The sequence below is a fragment of the Oncorhynchus clarkii genome, chromosome 20 (assembly GCF_045791955.1).
Source record: "Oncorhynchus clarkii lewisi isolate Uvic-CL-2024 chromosome 20, UVic_Ocla_1.0, whole genome shotgun sequence".
NCBI lineage: Eukaryota > Metazoa > Chordata > Actinopteri > Salmoniformes > Salmonidae > Oncorhynchus > Oncorhynchus clarkii.
In genome coordinates, this window is record NC_092166.1 from 60,521,020 (window position 1) to 60,548,732 (window position 27,713).

Sequence of the window (27,713 nt, forward strand, 5' to 3'; positions counted from 1 at the left end):
TCTTGTGAAAAACATGTATTCATTTTCCAGCAGGACATTATGTAGTGTGAAAGTTATCAATCAAAAAAGTAGGGTTCTCATACTCCATCATTCACTACAAAAATATATTCTAGAGACCACAGAAATGCTAAAATACCCAGCATTTCAAGAAACAGTACCAAAATATTTTGTTGCAAGATCCGACTATAGCAGCCAACCCCCATTAAAAACACACCTAACCGTTAACAGGCAGAGAATCATATAGTACATATATATTAAACATTTGACTACAATATCTTAAAATGACATTCCTAAATAACATTACTCATTGTTGTGTTCAAAAAAGGGTTTACATTATAACATTTTAAAAACCAAGCCACCATAGAAAGTTGTAGCGTCATGTGCTACACAGGACAAATACCTACGTCAGGTTATAACTGGTTATTACACATTAATGCGCGGACGGTAGGAGAGGTAAGGAGGGAGGTCAGTTGGCAACAAAAGCTTGGGGAGACATTTTACGGCAAAGTGGTCTTATACTGCTAGTCTGGTAGTCAGATGTGTTTCTGAGTTGGCTAAAGCAACAATAGGTCTGGCTACCAGGCTGGTGGTCTACCACCTTGTGTGATTCAAAATTAACAGTACTGATTCCACAGATACTCCATGTTGCTCTCGCACTCAAAACAATGCCTTGTTTGGAGTGCCAGAATAAATTTGATGATTTGTCAGCATAAAAAAAACAAAAAAAACATTCTTGGCTCCCTTGTACAGTTTTTCCCATCCAGCTAGATTTTACGTCTCCAATAATTACACAGAATCAAAACAAAAAGGTTACAAAATCACAGGTAAAATTACATTACAAATAAAAGAATCATAGGAATAAAAAAAACAAGTCCACCCCCCCCTCCTCTCTATATCTTCCCACTCCCCCATATGCGTCTCTCTCTAGGAGACTAAGGCAAGCGAGGATGTGCAGAGCAAGGCTGTTACTGGACAAATCAGAGTTTCACAGGTCAGCTTGAGTTCAAGGGTGAAAGGCTGAATGCCTGGTGTCGGGATGAGGAGGGAACGTGAGGAAAGGGTGGATGAGTGAGTAGGGTGTGTTTAATGCAAGTATGGCTTGTGTGTGAGAACTAAGTGGCTTTGGATAAGCGCGTCAGCGGAATGACCATACAATCATTATTAATGTGTGGCAGGTGTAGAGGTACCAAGCGTAGCAGGGGTATTACAGTACAGTGGTTGGTCCCTAGGCACAGACGGTGGTCCCTCCATCTCTCTATAGCGGTGGGCCTCAAATGACACCCTGTTCCTCATGTATACTACACCAACCCCCCTTTATGGGCTTTGGTTAAAAGCAGTGCCCTACTTGGGGAATAGAGTGCCATTTGTGACAAAGCCAGTGAGTCAGTCTTTGGGGTTAGGGGCCAGGGTTCAGCCTCTCATGCTAGGGTTCAGGGGTGAGTCTCTCCGGGGGCTAGGTGCCCAAGTGGTCAGTAGTGGTAGTAATAGTAGTGTTTGTGTAGACTGCGAGGCAGGAGTCAGGAGTCGCGAGGCAGGAGTCACTAGGCAGACTCCACGATGTCTCAGGCACAGGGATGACCAGCTCAGTCTGAAGAACAGGGAAAGAGAGAAAGACAAAACAAGAGATGACCGAACCAATAATGAGCAACCTGAATTCCAGCACCATAGTGATATGTCTCATATTCCATATAATGTTGATGATACTGATCATAAACTCACCTCAATTGCTCAGCACCTTCCCTCCAGCGAGAGCACTCGTCCCATTCTCCAGGAACGTCCTGTAGCAAACACACACAAATGAGTCCCTGCATAACACACTGAAAAACAGAGCTTGTAGTTGCGTTTCAGAGGTGAATACTCACGTCTGATCTACTTCTAGAGACTTCTGGATCTCCTGAAGCACAGCTGTAAGAAAACACACGTCAGACCACAGATGCACAATGATGATTGACATGAGTTGGGATGGTCATCATGAAAAACATGCAATGGGGTGGTTGTGGTTCCCTGTGTAGCAGACAATCACTCAAGACTCGTTGGGTTTACACGTCCGGATGCCAAACAGGACAGTCAAAGCAGACACATATCGATATGGCTCAGTTGGTAAGAGCACGGCGCTAGCAACGTCAAGGTTGTGGGTTCAATCCCCGCAGGGATCACTCGCACAAATGTTGGGAGTTGGTTAAGGTTGAGTTCTGTTAAGGTTGTCTGGTGGTTCCTGAGGTACTCACTCTCGTCATTCAGCAAAGCATGCTCCATCACACGTCTAGCAGAGCTCTCTGTAAACGAACAGCATCGCAGCACGCAATCAGGGCACAGAAGCACACGGCATGACAACACAGTGAGTGTAGATCGTGTGTTCGCAGGCCGATCAGCACAAGCAAAAAAAAAAAAAAGAAGGTTGACAGCCTAACAGAGCATTTCATACTGTGCGCTTGCTGAAGAACACTGTTAAGCATAGACGCGTGCATGTTTTAGTATTATTTGCATAGCTATAGGTATAGACTATATTAGCGCTTTAAAGCAGTAACAAACAGCATGTGATCTTACCCGCGCCATCCCTCGTGGAATTTCTGGAATGACAGACACAGCTGTTCAGTAAAACATGAAAAGGTAATTGTGCCAAAAAGCAGTACTTCCAAAGTCGATGGTGAATACAGCTATAAAAACAGTGTGTCTACCTGCGTTCCACAGAGGCCCCGTCCGGCGGCGCCCGTGGCAGAGTGCTGCTGGGTGTCTGGGAGGACACCTCCACTAGAGACCGGGGCTCCACCACACAGCGAGCAGACAGAGAGAAACGCTCAAACTCTGACGGAGAGATCAGGTAGAAACCTGAGGGAGAAAGAGTGCAAGTAAGAAAAAAAAATGGCATGAAAGAGCTGAATACATGAAATGCCAAATGCTTGTGAGATGTAAACTGTGTGTGTCTCTCTCGTCCTACCCTGTCCATGCTTGGTGAAGACGCAGGATGCAATGCCGCTGACGTCCTCCCTACGTATACAGGGGTACTGGACCTGCAATTTCACCCCCGGCAACGACACCACGTGGAGGTCTCCCTGATTGGTCAGGACGGTGAGGCCGCTCTCGCCGTAGTCGTCCGTGCGGGTGCTCCCGAACCAGGCCACGCCCACCCGGCGCACGCGTGAGCCGTCAATGGCCGTCAACTTTAACTTCATTTTGGCGCTCACCTTAGGCAGGGTGAACACCTGGAGAAAGAGAAATGATAGTCTTGGAGGATAAACACATTTTGTGTTTCTTTATGAACCCTTGGGGGGAGGGGGGGGTCCCCTCATCAGATGAGTGTGGGTAAGATGTGTGTGCATGTGTCTTCTCACCTTGAACTGTTCCTCTGATATAACCAGTAGGCTGTGTGAACCCTGCATGTCAGGTGAGCGGGCCAGGTCGTGTGCCACCTCCAGGGGCTCAGGCAGAGGGGAACCATGGCCGTCCAACACCAAGATGCCCACTACTGGAGCACGGTGCATCAACTGGATCTCCTTAGCTGGAGAGAAAGTGGGAGAATGGATTTGTGCTTCATTGTCTGTTAAAACAGAGTTGAGGAAGTGTGGACGAGGGAGGCAAGAGAGCGATGTGTAAGAACATGCGTGTTCTCACCAGGGTGTGCTGTGACAGGGTCCTCTCCTCTGCGTTCCACAGGCGGTAGGCGGAGCTGGTAGGCGAATACTGATCCCCCATTGGTCCCTGCCCACAGAGAGGGTGTGTTGTGGGAGCCTGTATGAGGGGAATGAGCAGTATGAGATGTCATAAAATGTCTGTGTGTTGTAACAGCTCCGAATTTAAGTCTGAACCGCATCAGTGAGTCTCCTCCCGATGCTGCGCTTCCCCTTTAACTCCCAATTAAATAGCCAGCATCAGCTGTGGAAAAAGAGCGATGGAGAGAGGAAGGTTTCAAACCCTCAGCTCTGAAGCTTGTTCATACAGTGCTTTCAGAAAGTATTCACACCCATTCACTTTTTCAACATGTAAAAGTGGGATTAAAATGGATGTAGTTATAAATCTACACAAAATATTCTGTCATAGTGGAATAATACTTTTTTTTTTTTTTTTTTACTAATGTTGGCTTTTCTGAAAGATAAAAGCTATCTTAATTAGGTAAGTTTTCAACCCTGAGTCAATCACCCTGAGTCAATCACCCTGAGTCAATCACCCTGAGTCAATCACCCTGAGTCAATCACCCTTGGCAGCAATTACAGCGGTGAGTCTTTCTAGGTAAGTCTAAGAGCTTTCCACACCTGGATTGTGAAACATTTGCCTATTATTCTTTTAAAAATTCTTCAAGATCTGTCAAATTGGTTGTTGATCATTGCTAGACAATAATTTGCAGGTCTTGCCATAGATTTTCAAGCAGTCAAAGCTAACTTGGCCACTCAGGAACATTCACTGTCCTTTTGGTAAGCAACTCCAGTGTAGATTTTGCCTTGTGTTTTATGTCCTGCAGAAAGGTGAATTCATCTCACAGTATCTAGTGGAAAGCAGACAACCAGGTATTCCTCTAGGATTTTGCATGTGCTTAGCTCCATTCAGTTTATTTTTGATCATGAAAAACTCCTAAGTTCTAAACGATTACAAGAATACCCATAACATGAAGCAGCCACAACTATGCTTTAAAAATATGGTGAGTGGTATGCAGCAATAGGGATGAATATTTTATAAGTTTCAATACAGGAAATAATTCATATTTATCCAGAGTCCCAGGAAATACAGAGGAAATTGGAAGTGCCCATTTAAGCATTTAAACCCAAGATATGGTTACTGTGCCAGGGTTCTCCCAAAATAAGATTGGTGTTGCACCACAACGTTGGCTTGGCTGCGACCCTTTGTAAAGATTTCACAGTAAATTAAACTGATACTTAGTAATGAATAACTTTGATAGCCTATGACATTCTTGTGAATTGAGAAACAGGCTGATCATAAATTCAGAGCGTTATGTTCCTCAATGAATTCAGAGCATTTTTCATTTTACTCATTTAGCAGACGGTCTTATCCAGAGCGAATTTGCTGAATGATTTTTCATCTAGCCAGCTTGGGGTTTCGAGCCAGCGACCTTTCGGTTACTGGGCCAATGCTCTTAACCACTAGGCTACCTGCCGCCACAGAGCACACCCAGAGTAGGCGATAGCATTCATACAAACTTTGTAACGGCAGTCTAACAAAAGTACAAATGACCAAAGTTGCCTAGCTTGTTAGATAATCTTCAAAGAATGACAATATCTCCTACTTGGCTAAATCAAGTTGATGATTATACATATATCTGATCAACTCATGAATAATGGGGAGAAGAGAGGAAATTGCTGAAATATCAAGGTAACAGTTAAAAAAATAAAATAATAATAATAATCCATATCTACTCTTATACCGCTTGTTGATCACACATTCTCTACAGAAGCTCTCACATGGGCAGCAATACAAGACAGCGCAGAAGCGGGGGGAAAGTTATAGCATTATTTTGACATGCATAGGTGAGATGTGATTTGATAATGCAACCTATGGAATACAGAATAAAGTTAGGTATTTTCATGCGAAACTGGAGTCAGGATTTTAGGTTTCAGTGGGAGGAAAATAGGTAAATAGCTAAATAACACTTGATTTAGGCTACAGTATCACATGCTAAATGTTTATGATCGGTGATAGATGAGCAAACGAATGGATTGGCTACCACTTCTACTTGTCTGCCGAAGATCAATTAACTAAATACACTAAATGACCAAAAGTATGTGGACCCCAGCTCCAATATTTTCACCATTCAGTTGATCATAACTAAGGTGAGTTTTCCTCCCTTTCCTTTCTCCGCTGCCACCCGCCTACACCACGTTGTTCTCAACACCATTTTCAGTCAATATAGTCTACTGTTTTATAGAAATCTGCCCTTCTCATTACTAAGTCATTTGTTGTATTGGTTTCGCCCCAAACATAACACTTTGTATTAAGGACAAACATGTAATTGCTTTGCCACATTTTTTGCAGTATTACTTCAGTGCCTCGTTGCAAACAGGATGAATGAGGTTAGTATTGTAGAGTAACTACAATGTTATTGATCCATCCTCTGTTGTTTTCTTCTTTCACAGCCATTCAACTCGGTTTTAAAGTCACCTTTGGCCTCATGGTAAAATCCCTGAGCGGTTTCCTTCCTGTCCCGTAACGGAGTTAGGAAGGACGCCTGTATGTTTGTAGTGACTGGGTGTTATATTATTAGTTTTACTCATATACCAATAGGTGCCCTTCTTTGCAAGGCATTGGAAATCCTCCCTGGTCTATGTGGTTGAAATTCAGTGCTCGAATGAGGGACCTTACAGATAGATAGTACAGAGATGAGATAGTGATTTAGAAATCATGTTAACCACTGAGTCCATGCAAGGGGTTGAATACTTGACTAAAGACATTCCAGCTTTTAATTTTTTATTAATTTGTAAACATTTCTAAAAACATAACTCCACTGACATTACGGGGTAGTGTGTGTAAATTCACGCAGTAAGACAATGTGGAAAAATACAAGGGTTGTAAATACTTCAAGCACTGTACCTTTGTTTTGAACTCAAAAGTGCACTACAGCCGTGTCTGAACAAAAGCTAAAACGCCACCAACATTCCTAAACAGATTGGAATGACAGGAAAATCTCAGTTGATCTGTTGTTCTCCACTTGAGTTCTACTGTTGGATCGATTGACTCAGACTCAACTGTCAACTTAAATAAGTGAAATAGTGTATGTTGTTTGGTTACTAAGAGTTGTTGGGGAATAATATATTGTGAATCCTAATCATTTGTAATGTTGTGGGGAACAAGTGTTTATGGGTTTTCTGAATGGGACTGGTTTCACACACAGCTTGTTGATGAACATTGAGGTCAAATAGGTTCACTTGAAATATTTTAAGCCAGAGGTACAGAACGTTTCCTGAGGAACTTAAGTTATAATTATTTTGTGACTGATAGTTTGTGTGATCATTTATTTTGGGATAATACAAAAATGCAAAATAACCTTTTGTTTTGGAGTTATTTATTTCAATGTTATGGGTTTATGAAAAGTTTATATTCCACAACTGACTTTTTCATGAGTCCTTTGTATTGGTCTATACTTGACAGATGAGACTGAATCACAAACAGAAAGGAGATATCAAACATTTCTCTGCTGGCACGATCTACCTGGCACCCCCTAAATAAAACCAGTGGTGTAAAGTAAGTAAAAATACTTTGAGGTTCTACCTAAGTAGTTTTGGGGGGTCTGTGCACTTTACTATTTCAATTTGACAACTTTTACGCCACTACATTCCAAAAGAAAATACATTTTTACTCCATAGATTTTCCTTGACACCCAAAAGTACTCATTACATTTTGAATGCTTAGCAGGACAAGAAAACAGTCCAATTCAAGCACTTACCAAGTCAACATGCCTGGCCATCTACTGCCTCCGATCTGGCGTTTGTAAATTATGTCTGAGTGTTTGAATATCCCTGGCTATCCGTAAAATAAAAACAAGAAAATGATGCCGTCTGGTTTGCTTAATAAAGAATTTAAACTTATTTTGATACTTAGGTATATTTTAGCAATTACATTTACTTTGGATACTTAAGTAGATTTAAAACCAAAAAAGTCTGACTTTTCCTCAAGTAGCATTTTACTGGGTGACTTTCAAGTGAGAGTGGGTACCACTGACTAAAACTAACCTCAGAAGTCAAGTCAAAACCGTTAGTGTGACTTACTGTCTGAAAGGAAGGTATCAGCGAAGTATAGCGTGCGCACGAGGCCGGTGAAGGAGTCGTCAGGGGATCGAGGCTCTATCTTTCTCTGGACGGGCGCCAACTCCATCTCAGCTAGCTCCGCCTCTAGACGAGCATTGGCCTGCTGCAACTAGAGAGAGAAGCCCGTTTTAGATACACTGGGTTGGAGATTAATGCAGAAGCAGACCGCACAAAAAAATGGTGATCTTTAGGAACTTTCAATTAAGATTTATGCAGTCATTTTTTGTGGCCCAAGAAGACATTTTTGTAGTCTTTTACCTTAGCTGCGTTGTTGACATGGTGTTTGCGTAGGGACACTCGGCTGCGCCTGATCCTTCTGAAGGACTGGCGGAGAGACTTCTTAATGCTCTTCACTCTGGACAGAGGACCTTCCATAGCCAGCTGGTCACTGGGGTTCAGAGTACACCTACAGGACAGTGACAAGAAAGGGTTAACACACACGTCTATATACGATCTCCATTACCGTCCGTTATTTTGAAGTCACACAGACAGAAACATGCAAACACTCAACACGACCCCCCCACACACTTACCTGACGAGAACGTTGTTTTTCTGCTGGTAGTCGTAGAGTCCAAAGCCGTGGCTGGTCCCGAATGTTACTAGTTTCCACTCAGAGTGCAGGGTGAGGGCAGTGACCACGGCCGGAGGCTGGCACTGGACCAGGGCAAAGGGCTGGAAACCTGGGGGGAAGGTCACCGGCTCCTCCCTCACCTCCAGACGCGTGTGGCCCTGACATGGAGAGACGGTTACAGAAGTATTGATCACCTTTTTTAAAAAAATGCTAACCGAAACCCAATTCAATCAAAATTGCACTGCAGTTTTTAAACACACACTCCTAATGTAATTTTCTTGTTTGTCGTCATTTGTCGTTGTTTACCTTCCAGCGGAAGCCCTCCTGTCCCTGTAGCAGGTCTGCTACGGTGGCCTCCACAGTCTGTTCTGCTGCCTCATCATTCAGCTCTAACACCAGGATCTATGGAGGGGAGAGGTGAGAGACGGACAGACCGTAACATCACATGTATTGTTTTGGACCAACAGGCAGTCTTATCGAACACTTATATGAACCACTCCGACATTCACATCTCTTAGTGTGTGTGTGTGTGGTGGAACCTCTGTAGCTCAGTTGGTAGAGCATGGTGCTTGCAATGCCAGAAGTGGGTTTGAGATAGATAGATATATATAGAGAGATATATAGAGAGATAGAGATATATATATATATATATATATAGAGAGAGATATATAGATATAGATATATATCTATATCTATATCTATATATCTATCTATATCTCTATATCTATCTATCTATATCTCTATATCTATCTATCTATCTATCTATATCTCTATATCTATCTATCTATCTCTATCTATCTATCTCTCTATCTATCTATATCTCTATATCTCTATATCTCTATATCTCTATATCTCTATCTATCTATCTATATATATATATATATATATATATGCCAGCCAACTAAATCAGATCACCCTCAATAATTAATGACAGATAATATAAATGTAAAATTAAGACAATAACAGACTGGATTTATACCAGTAATGTCCAAACATGTCAGACACGGCAGTTAGGCTAACTGGCCACCAGAGGGGGGGGGGGTAGTGGTTGGTTTTCCCCTGGTTAGCTGGCCACCAGAGGGGGGGGTAGTGGTTGGTTTTCCCCTGGTAAACTAACTGGCCACCAGAGGGGGGGGGGGGGGTAGTGGTTGGTTTTCCCCTGGTAAACTAACTGGCCACCAGAGGGGGGGTAGTGGTTGGTTTGCCCCTGGTAAACTAACTGGCCACCAGAGGGGGGGGGGTAGTGGCTGGTTTTCCCCTGGTAAACTCACCTGTCCAGCAGTGCCAGCTACAGTCAGGTAGCCGCTGTATTTACACAGGTGGATCTTCTGAATGCCGAGACGAGGGTCGTCACTGTACGGGTCAAAACAACCCACCTGGAGGGAAGAAGAGGATGGGGACAGGTTTCATACACTGTCTCAGTGCTCCCTGTATGTGCACTGAGACAGTGCTCCCTGTATGTGCACTGAGACAGTGCTCCCTGTATGTGCACTGAGACAGTGCTCCCTGTATGTGCACTGAGACAGTGCTCCCTGTATGTGCACTGAGACAGTGCTCCCTGTATGTGCACTGAGACAGTGCTCCCTGTATGTGATTATACACACAACCTAATAGTGGAAAACTCTTTACACGTTACTTATACAGACACACCTTTCTGAAAGGTGGCCACTCTCCCTCTGTGCCCTGGTTCAGGTTGTCATTGGGGTCCGAGTCAGTGAGGAACACCCCTGCCGTGCTCAGCTTGTACATGGGGTACAGACACACCCCCGACGCGTCCCAGAAACGCACCGTACCGTCCTCGTGCCTGTGAGAGGAGATTACATTTGTGAGGATCAACAAATCAGAGGAACAAAAACATGACTGACTCTTTGAAACCCTGTTCGCAGTCTCCATACAGGAACATTAAAATGTAGATCATAACTTGCATTGAAATGAGGACTGAGGAAATAAATGAACGAGCTGTGAATGTCTACTGACCCTGTGAGCAGTAAGTCTCTCTGAGGGGGGTCTGGGGCCAGGTTCTGTCCTCCTGTCATAGGCCACGGCTGGACAGAGGGAGAATGGGGGGGGCGCAAAAAATTATAATTAGGATGAAAGCAAGAAAGAATTTAGGTCAATTCAATTTGTGCTCCATCAATTCAAGTTTCCAATTAACAGAATGTATTTTCACATGCACAGTGAAATGCTTTTCTTGCAAGCACTTTCCCAACAATGCAGTAATCAATATCAGTAGTACTAGAAAAGGTAAATATAATATATATATATATATAAATATAAAAAGGAAGCTAGCCATATACAGGGTCAGTGCCAATACCATATTTACCATGTGCAGAGATACTGGAGTGGTTTTATACAGTACCAGTCAAAGGTTTGGAAACCTACTCATTCCATAATGGTGAAGTCATCAAAACTATGAAATAACACATATGGAATCATGTAATAACCAGCTTCATGAGGTAGTCATCTGGAAAACATTTAAATTAACAGGTGTGCTGTGTTAAAAGTTCATTTTTGGAATTTCTTTCCTTCTTAACTCTACGGGATCAGTGTTTGGGATGAGTTGGACCGCAGAGTGAAGGAAAAGCAGCCAACAAATGCTCAGCATATGTGGGAACTCCTTCAAGACCACTGGAAAAGCATTTCAGGTGGAGCTGGTTGCGAGAATGCCAAGAGTATGCAAAGCTGTGATCACAGCAAAGGGTGGCTAATTTGTATTTATTTATTTTATTTCACCTTTATTTAACCAGGTAGGCAAGTTGAGAACAAGTTCTCATTTACAATTGCGACCTGGCCAAGATAAAGCAAAGCAGTTCGACAGATACAACGACACAGAGTTACACATGGAGTAAAACAAACATACAGTCAATAATACAGTATAAACAAGTCTATATATACAATGTGAGCAAATGAGGTGAGAAGGTAGGTAAAGGCAAAAAAAAGGCCATGGTGGCAAAGTAAATACAATATAGCAAGTAAAACACTGGAATGGTAGTTTTGCAATGGAAGAATGTGCAAAGTAGAAATAAAAATAATGGGGTGCAAAGGAGCAAAATAAATAAATAAATTAAATACAGTTGGGAAAGAGGTAGTTGTTTGGGCTAAATTATAGGTGGGCTATGTACAGGTGCAGTAATCTGTGAGCTGCTCTGACAGTTGGTGCTTAAAGCTAGTGAGGGAGATAAGTGTTTCCAGTTTCAGAGATTTTTGTAGTTCGTTCCAGTCATTGGCAGCAGAGAACTGGAAGGAGAGGCGGCCAAAGAAAGAATTGGTTTTGGGGGTGACTAGAGAGATATACCTGCTGGAGCGTGTGCTACAGGTGGGAGATGCTATGGTGACCAGCGAGCTGAGATAAGGGGGGACTTTACCTAGCAGGGTCTTGTAGATGACATGGAGCCAGTGGGTTTGGCGACGAGTATGAAGCGAGGGCCAGCCAACGAGAGCGTACAGGTCGCAATGGTGGGTAGTATATGGGGCTTTGGTGACAAAACGGATTGCACTGTGATAGACTGCGTCCAATTTGTTGAGTAGGGTTTTGGAGGCTATTTTGTAAATGACATCGCCAAAGTCGAGGATTGGTAGGATGGTCAGTTTTACAAGGGTATGTTTGGCAGCATGAGTGAAGGATGCTTTGTTGCGAAATAGGAAGCCAATTCTAGATTTAACTTTGGATTGGAGATGTTTGATATGGGTCTGGAAGGAGAGTTTACAGTCTAACCAGACACCTAAGTATTTGTAGTTGTCCACGTATTCTAAGTCAGAGCCGTCCAGAGTAGTGATGTTGGACAGGCGGGTAGGTGCAGGTAGCGATCGGTTGAAGAGCATGCATTTAGTTTTACTTGTATTTAAGAGCAATTGGAGGCCACGGAAGGAGACTTGTATGGCATTGAAGCTTGCCTGGAGGGTTGTTAACACAGTGTCCAAAGAAGGGCCGGAAGTATACAGAATGGTGTCGTCTGCGTAGAGGTGGATCAGAGACTCACCAGCAGCAAGAGCGACCTCATTGATGTATACAGAGAAGAGAGTCGGTCCAAGAATTGAACCCTGTGGCACCCCCATAGAGACTGCCAGAGGTCCGGAATCAATTTGAAGAATGTAAAATGCTTTTAGGATTCTACATGATTCGATGTGTTCTTTCATTGTGTTGATGTCTTCACTATTATTCTACAATGTAGAAAACAGTAGGACCACACAGCAAAAAACACAGCAAAATGAGTAGGTGTGTCTAAACTTTTAAACGGAACTGTATGTATAGGGGTTAGGTGAGTAGGCATCAGGATATACAATATCATTAAGTGTGGTGGCAGCGTATGATGATGATTGTATGCATGCAAGTGTGTGTAGAGTCAGTATGAATGTGTGTGTGAATGTGTGTGTGTGTGTGTATATAGAGTCAGGGCAAAAACTCCAATAAAATAAAAGGGTCAATGCAGACTGTCCATGCAGCCATTTTGTTAGTTATTTAGCAGTCTTATGGCCTGTTGGTGTCAGATTTCTTGCTCTGATACTGCTGGCTTTGCAGAAACAGACAGAACGGTCTATGGATTGAGTGGCTAGAGTCTTGAACAATTTTCCGGTCCTTCCCGCCACTTGATAGAGGTATTGGACGGCAGGGAACTTGGTCCCAGTGATGTACTGGTCTGTCCGTACCACCCCGTGACTGAGGGCAGTGTAGTTGTCATACCAAGCAGTGATGCAGCCAGTCAAGATGCTCTCAATGGTGCCGCTGTATAACGTTTTGACCATTTTAAGTCCTTGGTGATTTGGACACAGAGGAACTTGAAGCTCTCGACCCGCTCCACTGCAGTCCTGTCGTCATAATGACGTCGCTCCACTGCAGCTCCTTGGTCTAAAGACATTGAGGGAGGGGTTGTTGTCCTGGCACTGGCGTCGGTGTTATTTGGCCCCCAAAGTTTTCGGTGGGGGGGGGGGGGGGGGGGGGATTTGCATTGTAGGACTGTAAAAACACCAGGAAATCAGCTCCAAGTGACTTCAATTTAAGAAATCTGTTCCCAAGAATTCCCACGCAAAATAGAGAGACGTGATCATATACAAATGTAAGAACAGTTTTAAATTATTATGATTCAGGGAAACATCTCTGTTTGGGCTTCTTGTGGTTAATTTGCAGTCCACAAATCATTGTGATTGCGTTCCGGCCCCACCCGCGGATGAATATATAGTTGAAGATCCCTGCTGTAGGCTGTCTCGTCGCCGTCGGTGATCAGGCCTACCACCGCCGTGTCGTCAGCAAACGTATTTGTATTGGCGTCTTGCGTGGCCACAGTCGTGGGTGAACAGGGATTACAGAAGGGGAATAAGCACACACCCCTGACTGGCCCCCGTGTTGAGGGTCAGCGTGGCAGAGGTGATGTTGCCTACCCTCACCACCTGGGGGCGGCCCATCAGGAAGTCCAGGACACAGTTGCAGAGGAAGGTGTTCAGTCCCAGAGTTCTAAGCTTGGTGACGAGCTTGGAGGGAACAATGGTGTTGAACGCTGCGCTGCAGTCAATGAACAGCATTCTTACATAGGTATTCCTGGGTGAAGGCAGTGTGGAGTGAAATGTTTATTGTATGTGGTGCAGGAACATGCTTGGGCAGTGTGTGTCACCTACCTTCTTAGAGTAGTGTGTGTTCTGCAATGCTCCGGCAGACAGGACCCTCTCCCACAGCTTCAGGGGTATAGCAGAGACATGGTGGGAGCAGGTGATGGCTGAGCAGTGGAGAGGCACCAGGTACGGAGTCTGGATGACCGGCCACCCTTCAGTCTGGAGATCTATTACTACCAACTCCTCTTCTACTAAGACCACCAATGCACTGGGTTCACCTGGACAGAGGGAGAGGGGTTAGCCTGTGTGTATGTGTTTCTGAACCTGTGTGTGCACGCGTATCCCCCCTGCCTTTCTACCTGTATGGTCTGGTCCGTCTCTGATGACGAAGAAGTCGATGATTCTGGAGGTGAAGTCCAGAGCCACGTGTGTTTTACTGTGGATCACACTGATACAGTGTCTGTCGCCGTAGCTGGCCCGGGGCATGCCGCCACTGAGGAACAGGAACGGGGGCCTGGATATAGACATACAGGAGAACCAGGTTAGAAAACATTTACAGATGGATTCATGTGTAAGAATGGAGGATGTGAAAAAGGAATTGACAGAGCAGGCAGAGCGAGAGTGAGGGAGGAGAAAAAGAGAGACTCACTCACCCCTGTTCTGTCGGCAGCTGGATGATTTTAGAGATGGCCTTACAGGGGAAGTGGCCTACAGAGGAGAAAGACAAATCAATTTATCAAATCATCAATTAACCTATTCACCATTCAATCAATAACATTATCCCCGTTGCTGTGTTTTGTCAGATTCCACAAAGAGAAACACAGTGTTGACTTTTTGGGGGTCCTCACCGTACGGTACTTCGGACTTCTCCTGCTCGCTCTGTGGGTCATCCCCAGCCACCTTCCAGCGGCAGTAGCTGCCATCGCTATGGGAACTGAGAACATGGCCACCGTCCTCCGTCCACCACACGCTCTCCAGTTGCTACGGAAGCAAAACCAAACAGGGAGTCAAGATCAGAGCTCTCGACATCCAGACACCAACACACAGACACACACATTGTATACCTGTGTAGCGAGGATGTGTTTGACGGCTGATTGGCTGTCCAGGTCCCAGATGACCATGAGGCCTCGTCCGTATCCAATCAGAACCTGGCGTGGGTTGACGGGATTCTCCTGTAAGGACTCGACATGCTCCAGGCTCCTACGACCTCCGTACTCCTCTGGTACACTACGGAATGAGGGGGTTCCGTTTTAGCACAATTATCGCTCAAATACATTTGTGGCGGTGTGTGTGAGAAGCATTTAAATAGGAATCAAGTTGTTTCCGTCTGTTTAGGATACCAATATTTCCAATTTAGTGACTCGATGAAAAGGAAGTGCGTCTGGTGTGTGTTAGTACCTGTTGGTGACTTTCTCCAGGCTGATGTTCCTCTCCTCTAGTTCTCTGAAGCCTGGTACCTTCACTATGAACACGTGTCCTCCCTCTGTTCCTAGCAACAGCAGGTCCCCAGAAGAGTGGGCTAGCACAGCTGTTACACGAGTTACACTGGGGGGAGCACTGATGGAGGGAACGAGAAAGAGGGAGAGAGAGAAAGATGGGATGAAGTTAAACAGGTTGAATGTGGCAGACAGAAAAATCCTATTTAAGGTGCATATGTGTTCGCCACTGAAGTGTGCATGTCACCATAGAAATAGAACCTCATTCTAGTTCTGTGCATGTCTCACAGTGGGTCCTCTTACCGGGGAAATCCAATGAGTGCGAGTGTGTGAGGAAAATAAAAAAAGCTTGAGAAGGGATAGGAGAGATGTTGTGGGGTGGTGTGTCTCTCACCCCGGGGGTCCAGTGAGTGTGAAGCGTCCTATCTCCAGCAGCTCAGAGACACCATGGTGAGCTCTGAGGGTCCACATGTGGAGACTGTTGTCATCCAACAGAGTCACCAGCTCCACCTGTTCAACACAGAGCAACTAGAGATGTTAAAACAGTACATTATAGGACATTATGAGGACGTTAGGAACACGTTATGACTGTCAGGAGGACGTTTTGGGGCTGTTAAACACAGCTTTACTACTAACGTTCCCAGCAATGATTAGATCCACATATTGGATTCTAGGGCTGGGCGGTATACTGTATTTTACGATGGTTTGGGTTATTAATGTTATTATTTGAATTATTCGGTTTGTTAAATGTGATACGCCGTGTGTAACGTCCATTTCAAAGTTTAAGTTGCTACTTGAGTCATCGCTCTCCACGCCACTTTCCACACAGAACTAGGCCCGTCCCGTCACTCAAGGAGCACATTTGGGGTTTCTCGACTGCAAGACACTTGTATTCAGTCTGCATGGTTAATACAGAACATGCAACAACGTTGATAACAATGCTGTGTTCACTTTGCTTTTTAATATGAATCCACTAACATTCCAGAATTACACCATTAGCTTGTGTTTCTTACATCTGCAAAAGGCTAGTTTGTCTTAGCAAGGGGGCCTAAATCCTGTTAACCATTAGAATTAGTGGTTAGTTTGCAAAGAAATGTACTCAGTCGGAGCAAACGTAGCTGGTTATAGTGCTGTTTGTCTACATAACCTGGTTCAAGTATCCATGACATTACCCTGAGGAAGGCACAGTGATGCCGAAACGGTGGTAAATACCCAATAAATGACTGGGAGTTTATATATGGAGTGCGCAACTTTATTTTGATAGTTTATTCACCATTAGTCAGCACCTCCACACAAACTATTTTTCTGGGTGTGTGCCAGCTCATCTTTGTTAATTATTCAAAAACATAAAATAGTAATTTGTAATATGATATTTTGGCCATATCGCCAAAGAAGATCCTTTCAGTAGCAAGTGTGAATGGAGCATGTGATAAGGTGCTGCCAACGTGTGTGTTGAGCAGCCACTCACCTGGTGTGGCAGGAAGTGGACCTGTGTGACGGCAGCGTTCTCATCGTGTAGACCCATGAACTCCACACCTGGGCCACCGTAACTGACCACAGGTTAAAGAACACACGCACACAGAATGGCACACCAACACACAGTGTACACACATGCGCAGCAAACACAGACACACACAAAGCATGATGTGTACACACACAGCCCCCCCCCCCCCATTCATAGACACGGGTTCTTATTTTTCTACTGTACTGAAACAGTCCACATGCATCTATAGAAAGAAGAGATTTTCTGTTGTCTTTCTTTGTGTCTTATCTGGCTGCCCTGCCCTTGGCTAATAATACTTTCATTCATAGAATTTATTGTGTTATCAAAAGAACAATTTCCCCTATTGTGTGAATTAATTATAATGACAGAGAGAGACAAGGGTTATCATAGTGACTGGGAGTGAATGGTGGGAGTGTACTGACTGGTTCCACACTGGCAATGAGTACGATTGTGTAAGATGAATCAAACACACACACTACGACAGAGATAGACACACAGCAACTGTGCCTGTCTGGTAGTCAGAGTTGAGCAACAACCTGGGAATATAAAAATGACTCCACATGTACCCACACACTAACCACAGACAGCTAAAGCAGAGGGGAGACTGCGACAAACTGGTTCAAACGTGTGAACACTTAAATCTTGCACTCCTACACAACCAGACAGACCTCTCCCGTGTCTATTGAAGAGGATACAGTTTGATGGCTCCGGAGCGTGTGCCGATGGCCAGGAGCTGGAGACTGGGGCTGAAGCCCAGGGCACTGGGCTGGTGAGGAAAACCATGCTCCACTGTCTGGGTGGGTGAGTGAGAGAGAGAGAATTATAGAAACTGTCAAGACAAATTCCCTGATAATTGTCTGGGATTGGGATCATAGCCTTCCTGTCGAGACTAGAGATCAAAGCCTTGTCAGATCAGACTGACTGTCACTGGTCTTACCTTGTTGAACCCATAGAGCTCCTGTTTGATCCGCTCTCTTTGGGACTCCTGGCCATGTCTCCTAAACCTCTTCATCCTCTCAGGAGCACACAGGCCCAACTGCTTCACCTCTACAGAGAGACAGTGGGAGAGAGGAGATTCATGAAGTAAGGGGGGGGCTCCAGGAAAAACTCAGCTCAGATAGTGTGTGTTGGCCACTGACAGAGACAGGCAGATGAGAGAAAGGAATTCCATAGGAGGAGCATGGCCTACTCTTCGCTTTCTTGTCCGTGGTCAACACACACACTGCCTGAGGGGGTGGGGCTCGTCTCAGACAAGAGCTAGGGGTTGGAGGTCACTGGAGGCTCAACTAAAGAGACCATTGTTCTACTACTACACACTGATGGAAACACCTGTCACACCTGCTGTTTCCAAATAGGCCCTTCAGAGAGAAAGAGGAAAAGTGAGAGAAAGAACGAGTCTGCTTTTCATTCTTTCCTTTATCAACAACGTTTGCGCAACGCTTAGGGCATAACGAACCATGACCCGATCACAACCTTTTAAAAACAACTCTCCTCTCTTTTCCAGACAATTTAAAACCCCTGGACTCCGACTTTCATTTCACTAAGAGGAAGGAAGAGGACAGCTTTCTCTTCATCTCTACACATACCAACACATTCCCTAAGCCCATCCCGTGAAGGAGAGGTTGAAGCCACAGGTTGGTTAGACCAAAAATGTCAGTGGTCTAACATGCTGACCAGACCGATCACGCGCGTTGGTTTTTGTCCACCCACACCAGACGCGATCAGGACACGCAGGTAGAAATATCAAAACTAACTGAAACAACTATGTTAATTTGGAGATATGTCGAAAAGCTTTAGACATTTATGGCAATTTAGCTAGCTAGCTTGCTCTTGCTAGCTAATTTGTCCTGGGATATAAACATTGGGTTGTTATTTAACCTTAAATGCACAAGGTCCTCTACTCCGACAATTATTCCACAGATAAAAAGGGTAAACAGAGTTAGTTTCTAGCTCTCCTCCACCAGGCTTCTTCTTCAGACTTGATATGGCAGATGGCAACCAACTTTAAGGTGCATTACCACCACCAACTGGAGCGTGGACAGCAGTTCATCTTTGGGTACATGCTCCTAAAACCAATGAGGAGATGGGAGAGGAGGGACTTGCAGTGCATCAAGCGTCACAAATAGAACCGTGTTCTATTTTAGAGCCTGCCTACACAGCCACGCGCGAGCAGTGTGAGTGCAATGATTGAATTATATGAAAATGTATTTTGCGACGCAGGCGTTGAGGTCAGCATATAAACCTGTCTACTCTGACTGAACTCAACCTCAAAGCTGTGTCTCCCTAGGTGATGACAAAAATTAAATGTTCCCCCTCAAAAGACCTACAAAAAAAAAACAGGCCAGTGTTTCAGGCCTCGCTGATTTTAAAGTAAAACTAAAAAATGTCAACAATGATTTCATAAAAACTACAAATCATAATATTGCAAGCCGGGATAAGCTATGAGACCGTATTTTCTGTCTAGGCCTACTCAGTCTTCAAGACAGAGTGAGACATACTTTTGTTATTATTACCCTGATATCAGCGGCAAGATGCCGTTAGTCATTAGGCGTGTGAGGGATTATGGGATAGTGGAGGACTGACTCACACCCTCACCAAGTAAACTTCCTCGTTTGGATCCTGGAGACTAAGGGAGTGGGATGAAGTTGCATGCTTAAGGATTTGGGGAGGGTAGGCTTACCCTAGATCTGTGATAAATAAATGTAATATACTTAGTTTTTTTAATAGAAGAGAGTTCCATGTTAAATGTGTGTCGGACACATTGGTCTAGTACCCATTCTGTTCCTCTGAGTCCACCAATGTAGACCCAAGGGGCCAGCAGAGCAGAAAGAAGCAGCTCAGTGCTCTAAGCCTGCTAACAAAGGCTGGGTGGGAGGTCCTCTTTAGGGCTTCACACAAAGAATGGCTTCCTAGGCAAGGACAAGAATCTGCTCTGCTGATGAAAACTGAGGGTAGCTGTAGGAGGAACACACAACGCACATGCAGGCACACCGCAGTATGGAAAAACCTGGCAGTCTTATGGCAGTGTTCAATGTAAACACAGACCCAAGGAAGCCCGTCTACATTACTGAAACAGACAACATGGTGATTAATTGTAGGATTTCAACCAGTGTGACAGTTAGGCAAGGCCTACCCAGTGATTATGCATCCCATACGCTCCCATTAGAACCTCACTAGCAGAACAGTAGTGTTTAGAACTGTCAATTCAAACAGCAAGTTCCACCTCTTCCTGTGGCTTCCTTGCGACTCTCTTTTCTTCAGAGTACAAAAGGCTTGGAAAATGGAGCAAACTGAAAATGAGTGACTTATTCAAGGCTACAGTACAGTTAGACAGGTTTGGAGCTGGGGAATCATGTGCAGTATGTCACATGACATATCCTAACAGACAGACTACATTTCCATTCATAACACCCTGTGGACAGTATTCTGGCAATAAGGCTTAAGGGAAGTCCCCAAAGGGAAGGGATTTGTTCATTACTTGGAAAAACAATGCTATGCTGAAGCCAGTGACACAGAAACTAAATGGCAAACATCCACAGTGTCAGTGAGTGGACAGTACAGCCATTCTATTCCACTTAACTGAGAGAAATCCGCCATGGATTTTCCCAGGAATTCCATTTGGACAGAGCAGGGCAATGACCTTGTGTTGAGAAATAGGTACACAGACAGACACCCACCTCACACAGCAATTATCCGAACCAGCAAGGGCCGTTAACAGTGTTTAGAAACTTGGTCAAAGATTTACAAGACAATGAAGTTGACCTGGCCTTGCTCTTATACAACACAGATGTCATTCTTGATGACACAGATCAAACAAACTGAATGAGAGCAGCATTGTTTTAATTGGGGGCGATATGGCTGCATGGCTTCAACAAAATTCATATTCAATTCTTTGGAAATGCTTGGATAGGGAGGAAATCACACTCCCGGTTCGTTAACACCGCTCACCTGGGACATCAAACTCCCAGCATTCTACCAACTCAAACCATCAGAGATGAGAGGGGATGTACAGAGAGAAGAAGACACACACAAACGTGCCTGGACAGGGCATCAGACGTAAACTAGACTTAGTAACTTACTGCTACAGTGAAAATCTCACTTTTAAAAGTTCATATTCTGTTAGGCTTACCCATCCTGAAATAAAGTTGCTGACTCATTCTACACCCATATTTGTGGTGAAACCATAAATTGTAGGGCTGGGAATTGCCAGAAAGCTCACAAGACAATATTATCATGATACTTAGGCTAGCTGCAGATATGAGCTGTATTATGATTCTCACGATTCTATATGTATTGCGATTCGATGTTCCGAACATATCGCTCACCATATATCTGCCGCAGAGGGACAAGAGAGCCATGAGAAAACAAGTTTTGATCAATCACGGAAATAAAAAAGGGCTGAAAATAATTTGGCTCCATATTTAAAAAGGAGAACAAGCTATGATGAAAAAAAATACTGGAGTTCTGGTGCAGGTACAGCCAACTAGCACAAAAATATTGCGATAGTCGATACACCATAAAAAATAAAAAAATTTTTTTAAAGAAAATCCAGATATGTAACTATCAATCCACCCCCCCCCCCAAAAAAAAAAATCAAATAAATTGGAGAGAAAACACTTCAAAAACTCAACCTCAAAACAGACCGTTAAAAAAAGATTCCTCATCAAGGATGACCAATCAGCAGTCTAATCTAATTTATATTTGTCTAAGACCGGTATACATGTACACCATTCTGTTGTTGGCGTATACTCACAAAAGTCCAACACAGAAAATCTGCTTTAACAGATGTAAATTACATTTTTTTTTCAGAAGGAAAACATTTCACTCATATTGTAATTAATTATAGGTCATATTTCATAGAATTCTGGAAACACTGGACAGTTACATTAAGCCCTGTCCTTAAATAACATAGCTGACTTTGTAATTCAGATCGAATGGCCAGGAAAAATGCCTGGCATCTGAAATATTCTACTTATGTTCTTATGCAATCACCAGCTATGTCAGAGCATGTAGGAAAAAAAACGACTAATAAGTCACTCCCATGAAACCGGCCGATAAGCAAAAACAAGTAGTTAATTAACCGAGAAGAGGGAGTTCATGTTTGGTGTTAAAAGTGTGTCTATAAAACTAAAAAGCCTAATTCACTCACACACAAACAATAAGAAAACCTGTCTGACGAGTGCAGGAGACAATACAGCCAAGGAGAATTAGCTGTGTTGGCAAACGTGGTGTGATCATGAAAACATTAAGATGAGACTACACCTCTCTCCAGTCCTCCTCCCACTCTCTTCCCTCGCTCATGGCATACAGAGGCTCAGCTACATCCTCTCCTGCACTCTCTCACTATGGAAGAGTGGGACATTTGAGTGTCACTGACCCCAAATTATTTAGTCACGCTTCTCGGTGAATTTGCAAACAGACTCTTAACCTTTGTCCTAAGACGCAAGAGCATAGGACTGAACATCTAGAAATCCTTCATACGGAGTCGGCCTGCATGACAATGCAGCACACAAATTCAATTTAGGCCTCAACGTCTAAAAAGGAGAATAAGCGAGAAAAGGGAAGGGCGGCTGTGTAGGCTGTCACGCTGGTACAGGCTGATCCATAACCACTCATTGCAGGGCTAGGCCTATTCTTAGTGATGAGTCCTCTCACTCAGCATCAACGGATGGGACCAGACTCCTCAAATACTTTACAAATAGATCTCATCCCTGATCTGCCAGTAAGGTTGGATTTGTGAAACCAATAACATCATAACCTTGATATTCACATCTACAATCAGTGATAAGGATAACTGATTACAGGGATTCAAGGAAGAATATATTCACGGGACTCAGAGCAGAGATGTTTTTCTCGTAACTGTCTGTACAGAAATAAAATATTTTCGGGGGTCTGGTGGACAGGATGTCATACCCCTCTCTCCTGTAATCACACAGACAGGACAACAGTTAACAATGGCCTCACGGCTGTTTAGCTACTGGTTGTATTATTGCTCATAACCTACTGTGTGGCGTAGAGTGCACTTTCTGTTATTATCATCCCCTTGAGGATTTGTTTTTTCTTGTGGTTTCATGTATCAAGCAGCTCCTAAAGCTGTGCAACCTTTAGAACAAAAGCTATGCAATGTGCACTGACTTGAATAGAAAAATAAAGTCTATGCAACAACACATTGTTGTCACATTCTTTCCTAGATGTTCATTATTGAGTGTTGTTGGGATACATTTTGATGCATTACTTAGGGCTAGAAATTGCCAGGGGCCTCAAGATCCGATATTGTCACAACGCGTAGGTGACGATATGATATGTATTGCGATTCTCACGATTCAATACTGTAATTCTATTGCGATTTGACGCGCCAAACATACCGCTCACTATATCTCTGCTGCAGAGAGACAGAGAAAATGAGTTTGGATCAGTCCGGGAAATAAAAATGCTTAAAACATGCAGCCTCACCATTTAAAGAGAAGAGAGAAGAATCTTTAGGGTGACAAATACTGGAGTTTTCGTGCAGGTACAGCAGACTACCCCTACCCAGAGTAGCAAAAAAAATATTTACAATACCAGACAAAAGTTGACACATTGTAGAATAATAGTGAAAAGATCAAAACTATGAAATAACACATATGGAATCATGTAGTAACCAAAAAAGTGTAACAAAATCTAAATATATTTTAGATTTGAGATTCTTCAAAATAGCCACCCTTTGCACTCTTGGCATTCTCTCAACCAGCTTCATGAGGAGGTCACCTGCAATACAATTAACAGGTGTGCCTTCTTGAAAGTTAATTTGTGGAATTTCTTTCCTTCTTATTGCATTTGAACCAATCAGTTGAAACAAGGTAGGGGTGGGATACAGAAGATAGTTCTTTACCAAATAGGGCTAAGCCCATATTATTATTATTTCAAGAACTTTGAAAGTTTCTTCAAACGCAGTTGCAAAAACCATCAAGCGCTATGATGAAACTGGCTCTCATGAGGAGCGCCACAGGAAAGGAAGACCCAGAGTTCTCTGCTACAGAGGATAAGATCATTAGAGCCTCAGAAATCAGCCTCAGAAATTGCAGCCCAAATAAATGCTTCACAGAGTTCAAGTAACAGACATCTCAAGATCAACTGTTCAGAGGAGACTGTGTGAATCAGACCTGCATGGTCGCATTGCTGCAAAGAAATCACTGCTAAAGGACACCAATAATAAGAAGAGACTTTCTTGGGACAAAAACACAAGCAACGGAAACTGTCATTTGGTCTGATGAGTCCAAATTTGAGATTTTTGGTTTCAACCGCCGTGTCTTTGTGAGACGCAGGGTAGGTGAAGGGATGATCTCTGCATGTGTGGTTCCCACTATGAAGCATGGAGGTCGTGGTGTGATTGTGCTTCACGGGCGACACCAAATGATTTAGAATTCAAGGCACACTTAACCAGCATTGCTACCACAGCATTCTGCTGTGATAAGCCATCCCATCTTGTTTGTGCTAAGTAGGACTATCATTTGTTTTTCAACAGGACAATGACCCAACACACCTCCAGGCTGTGTAAGGGCTATTTGACCAAGAAGGAGAGTGATGGAGTGCTGCATCAGAAGACGTGGCCTCCACAATCACCTGACCTCAACCCAATTGAGATGGTTTGGGATGAGTTGGACCGCAGAGTGAAGGAACAGCAGCCAACAAGTGCTCAGCATATGCGGGAACTCCTTCAAGACTGTTGAAAAAGCATTCCAGGTGAAGCTGGTTGAGAGGATGCCAAGTGTGTGCAAAACTGTCATCAAGGCAAAGGGTAGCTACTTTGAAGAAACAAAAAAATATTTATTTAGATTGGTTTATTACCTTTTTGGTTAATACATGATTCCATGTGTAATTTCATAGTTTATGTCTTCACTATTATTCTACCTGGAATGACACTGGAATGAGTAGGTGTGTCCAAACTTTTGACTAGTACTGTATGTATGTACACACAGGAGTCCAATCTTAATAAAATATTGTCACACAACTGTATTGACCCCCCTATTACTTAGCTACTTAAAACATGACCTAGAGGCCTTGGTAAAACAAGCGAGAGAAGTTAATGTTACTGTTGAAGATTAAGTTAAATGTTAGCTACTCTACTTCCTCACCTGTCTCATTAGCTAACCAGTCTATTTCTCCTGCGAGGTAAACTGTTCCACATTGGTAGAGGTAAAACAGGAATTAGGCCAAGATAGGAGACTGTAGAGTGTGTAGGTTAACGAGCCACTGACATGACACGTTCAGTGAGGAATTGCATCTAGCCAACTCGAAGCAGACTTTAGGTTGTTTAGAGAATGAATCATGTGGTCACTGGTCAGTCAGTGTCTTGTAAAAATGCTGCATCCGTCCCCTTCATAACTTTATGCTTTTCCATCATTCTGTGCTTGGCTAAGCAGTAAGCACCCTTATCATGGCCTACTCTAATGAAAACAACTTAGCCAGAGCGATTTGATCTCAATGCTTCTTTAGCTTTCCTTATCAAGACTGATCTACAGATAACTGGTAAAATAAAGGAAACACCAACAATGTCTTAAGGTGTTGGGCCACCACAAACCTCCAGAACAGCTCCAATGCACCTAGGCATAGATTAATTATAGTGTCTGGAACTCTATTGGAGGGATGTGACACCATTGTTCACCAAATTATGGAATTTCTCATTGTTTTGTTGACGGTGGTGGAAAACACTGTCTCGGGCACCGCTCCGGAATCTCCCATAAGTGTTCAATCGGGTTGAGATCTGGCGACTGAGACACACAGTCTAATCCCCCTATGCTCCTTCTAGTCATGGCAACCAAAATACTGGGAATTTTTACACATGACCCTAAGCATTATGGGACTTTATTTGTTTAACTCATGAACGACACCTGCCTGGCAGCACCTGCTTTTAATATACTTTGTATCACTCATGTTTTTTTTTATTTTGGCAGTTACCTGTACATCTTGGGACAGGTGCTTGTTTTGCTTAGAAACTGGGGCGTAGTTTCAGGTGGAAGTTTATCATGTCCCAATGGCAGGGGTCTGCTGGGAACAAAGGGGTGTTGTTTGGCTAGCACAGCTGCAGGTGGGAATGATGGACTGGGCAGTGTCAGTGGAATGTCTGTCCTTCAGTAGTAGTCTGTCTGTCCCAGCCTTTTTTCCTGGATAGAAACTAACACCGCCCAAAGGTACAGTAAGCCTCATACTCTTGACTGAGTAAATACTTAACACTTGTAAAAGCCATATAAAAAAGGTAGCAAAGTGTGCAAATTCATTACTGCATATTTGCATAGGTTTCACCGAACTGCAAACAGATGACAAACAGCGGGCAGAAATGAATACAATCGTAAGTATCCTCCATGTTGCAGAAGCCAAGAATAAAGTGAAAGTCATGTACAACCCAAAACAGTCTTGTTGACATTTCTAATGAAAACAATATTGTCTTATTTTGGTCGTGAATTTCCCCCGAAACCGGCCAAACCGGTCTAACAGATGACTTCTTACCACAAACCCATACGCCCCCTCCCCAAACATAATTACTCATTGATGAAACCCTACTCTACCGTTGCCTCAAACTACCTGCGAGACGAGGAAGACACCTTGCTCCCACCTACTCGTTCCCGTTGCCAAAGTTTTACCTTTCCATCATTATGCAACAGTTAGCTAGCTCAGCTGACTTAAAAACGTGGTGAATGGTTCGTGATGTTGATGGCCCTGAACGGGGAATATTTTCAGTTAGCTAATAGACACAGCGGCCGCTAGCGAGTTTGTTACAGTAGCGTTCTGAGTTAGCTAACGTTAGGTAGCTAGCTAACGTGAGCTATTTCACAAACTTGTGCAGCAAGCAAGTTAACAGGGTACTTGTATTTCAGTCCGGTGTATCCAAAAGTTAATGATTATTTAATCTGTCTAAAGTGTACAGACCCTTTAATTCCTGGTCGAATGGAAACGAATCTGAATGGCTTGGCAGCGGCTCACCAACATTGCCAAGCTAACTAGCTAACGTTAGTCAAGTTAACACACAGCAACTAATCTCTCGAGGTTAACGTTGCCCTGTTGACGTGCTAACTAGCGAGTGTTATCCAGTTAAATTACACTTCAGCAGTAAGGTTAAGTAGTAGCATTTTAGCTGGCTAACTAACGACATGCTACAACACCTGTAGACGCGACACTCCTCTCTCACTCGGGCCCTTCGAAACTCACCTGACTCCCAACGGCCGTCGCCCCAGCTGTGTCCAAAACGCTTTCGCCCGCTAATTCACTAAGCTTGGTCGGCGTCCAGTTTGCCACGTTTCAACTTCCCAAACCAATTTCAAATCAGAATCCAAAGCACATCGCCTGCTTGCATTGAAGTATGTAAATGCAGACCCTGTGTTGGTTTGTTTGGAGGCTCGCTCGTCCACCTATCTTTCCCTTGCCCTGTCTCCGCAGCCTCGAGGTGATGATTCCCGATGCCCCAGACCCGCAAAGCGCAACTTGACTGGCTAGCCTCCGCTGAGACTCCTCCCTTCACATCCCCTTCCGCAATACGAATCAGCAAGGGAGTAATGCATGACCATACAAATAGGTTTGGCTCCGAATGTAAAGACTCAGATGTTTATTAATATAAAGTAAACTTTGGAATTTCCCCTAGTAGATTTTCAGAAAGCAATGTTATATTGTGAACAGATGTTGCATGAAGTATAAGGTCTCAAACTCATTCTGTTTATTTTGCAGAATTACTTATAGTGTAAACAATGATCTCATATTGATGGCACTTTTCGGAGTAATTGTATAATACAACATAACAGTCTTTGAGGCGCAACCACAAGAAATTATACTTCACTTGATTTTGTGCTTGGCAATTATTAACTGTATTAGAATCATGATAGTTTAAGGCACTCTGAAGAAAAGTCATACAAAAGATAGCTTTTCCTGCTAATTTC

The 27,713-nt window shown here is 43.6% G+C and overlaps 1 protein-coding gene across 4 annotated transcripts; it reads right to left on the bottom strand.

Annotated features, from left to right (window-relative positions):
- On the bottom strand, positions 1-27,293 carry LOC139376633 (LLGL scribble cell polarity complex component 2-like). Of its 4 annotated transcripts, XM_071119438.1 has the most exons (27): positions 26,992-27,270; positions 17,744-17,853; positions 17,502-17,599; positions 16,771-16,852; positions 15,697-15,812; positions 15,265-15,423; positions 14,931-15,093; positions 14,715-14,847; positions 14,520-14,574; positions 14,226-14,380; positions 13,933-14,144; positions 10,300-10,367; positions 9,973-10,126; positions 9,594-9,698; positions 8,629-8,724; positions 8,284-8,480; positions 8,010-8,157; positions 7,713-7,860; positions 3,613-3,729; positions 3,333-3,499; positions 2,939-3,203; positions 2,679-2,829; positions 2,548-2,570; positions 2,229-2,276; positions 1,863-1,905; positions 1,720-1,778; positions 1-1,588 (listed from the first exon to the last, which is right to left on the bottom strand). In XM_071119438.1, exons 2-26 carry the CDS (start codon positions 17,816-17,818, stop codon positions 1,721-1,723), a joined length of 3,036 nt encoding a protein of 1,011 aa, XP_070975539.1. In that variant the 5' UTR covers positions 17,819-17,853; positions 26,992-27,270; the 3' UTR covers positions 1-1,588; position 1,720. The 4 variants fall into 4 exon arrangements, with proteins under 4 accessions (XP_070975539.1, XP_070975540.1, XP_070975537.1 ...); XM_071119439.1 differs by lacking the exon at positions 2,229-2,276 and having other exon boundaries at positions 26,992-27,293; XM_071119436.1 differs by lacking the exons at positions 1-1,588; positions 1,720-1,778; positions 1,863-1,905 and having other exon boundaries at positions 1,941-2,276; positions 26,992-27,261.
- Positions 27,294-27,713: the final 420 nt, after the last annotated feature.

What these genes read in the sequence shown, in the direction of transcription:
- LOC139376633 (XM_071119436.1), bottom strand. Translation starts at nt 17,818, where the DNA reads ATGAAGAGGTTTAGGAGACATGGCCAGGAGTCCCAAAGAGAGCGGATC. An exon ending in AGACGGACCAGACCATACAG is followed by an intron (nt 14,145 to 14,225) that starts GTAGAAAGGCAG and finishes CCCTCTGTCCAG; the next exon opens with GTGAACCCAGTGCATTGGTG. An exon ending in ATGTCAACAACGCAGCTAAG is followed by an intron (nt 7,861 to 8,009) that starts GTAAAAGACTAC and finishes TTCTCTCTCTAG; the next exon opens with TTGCAGCAGGCCAATGCTCG.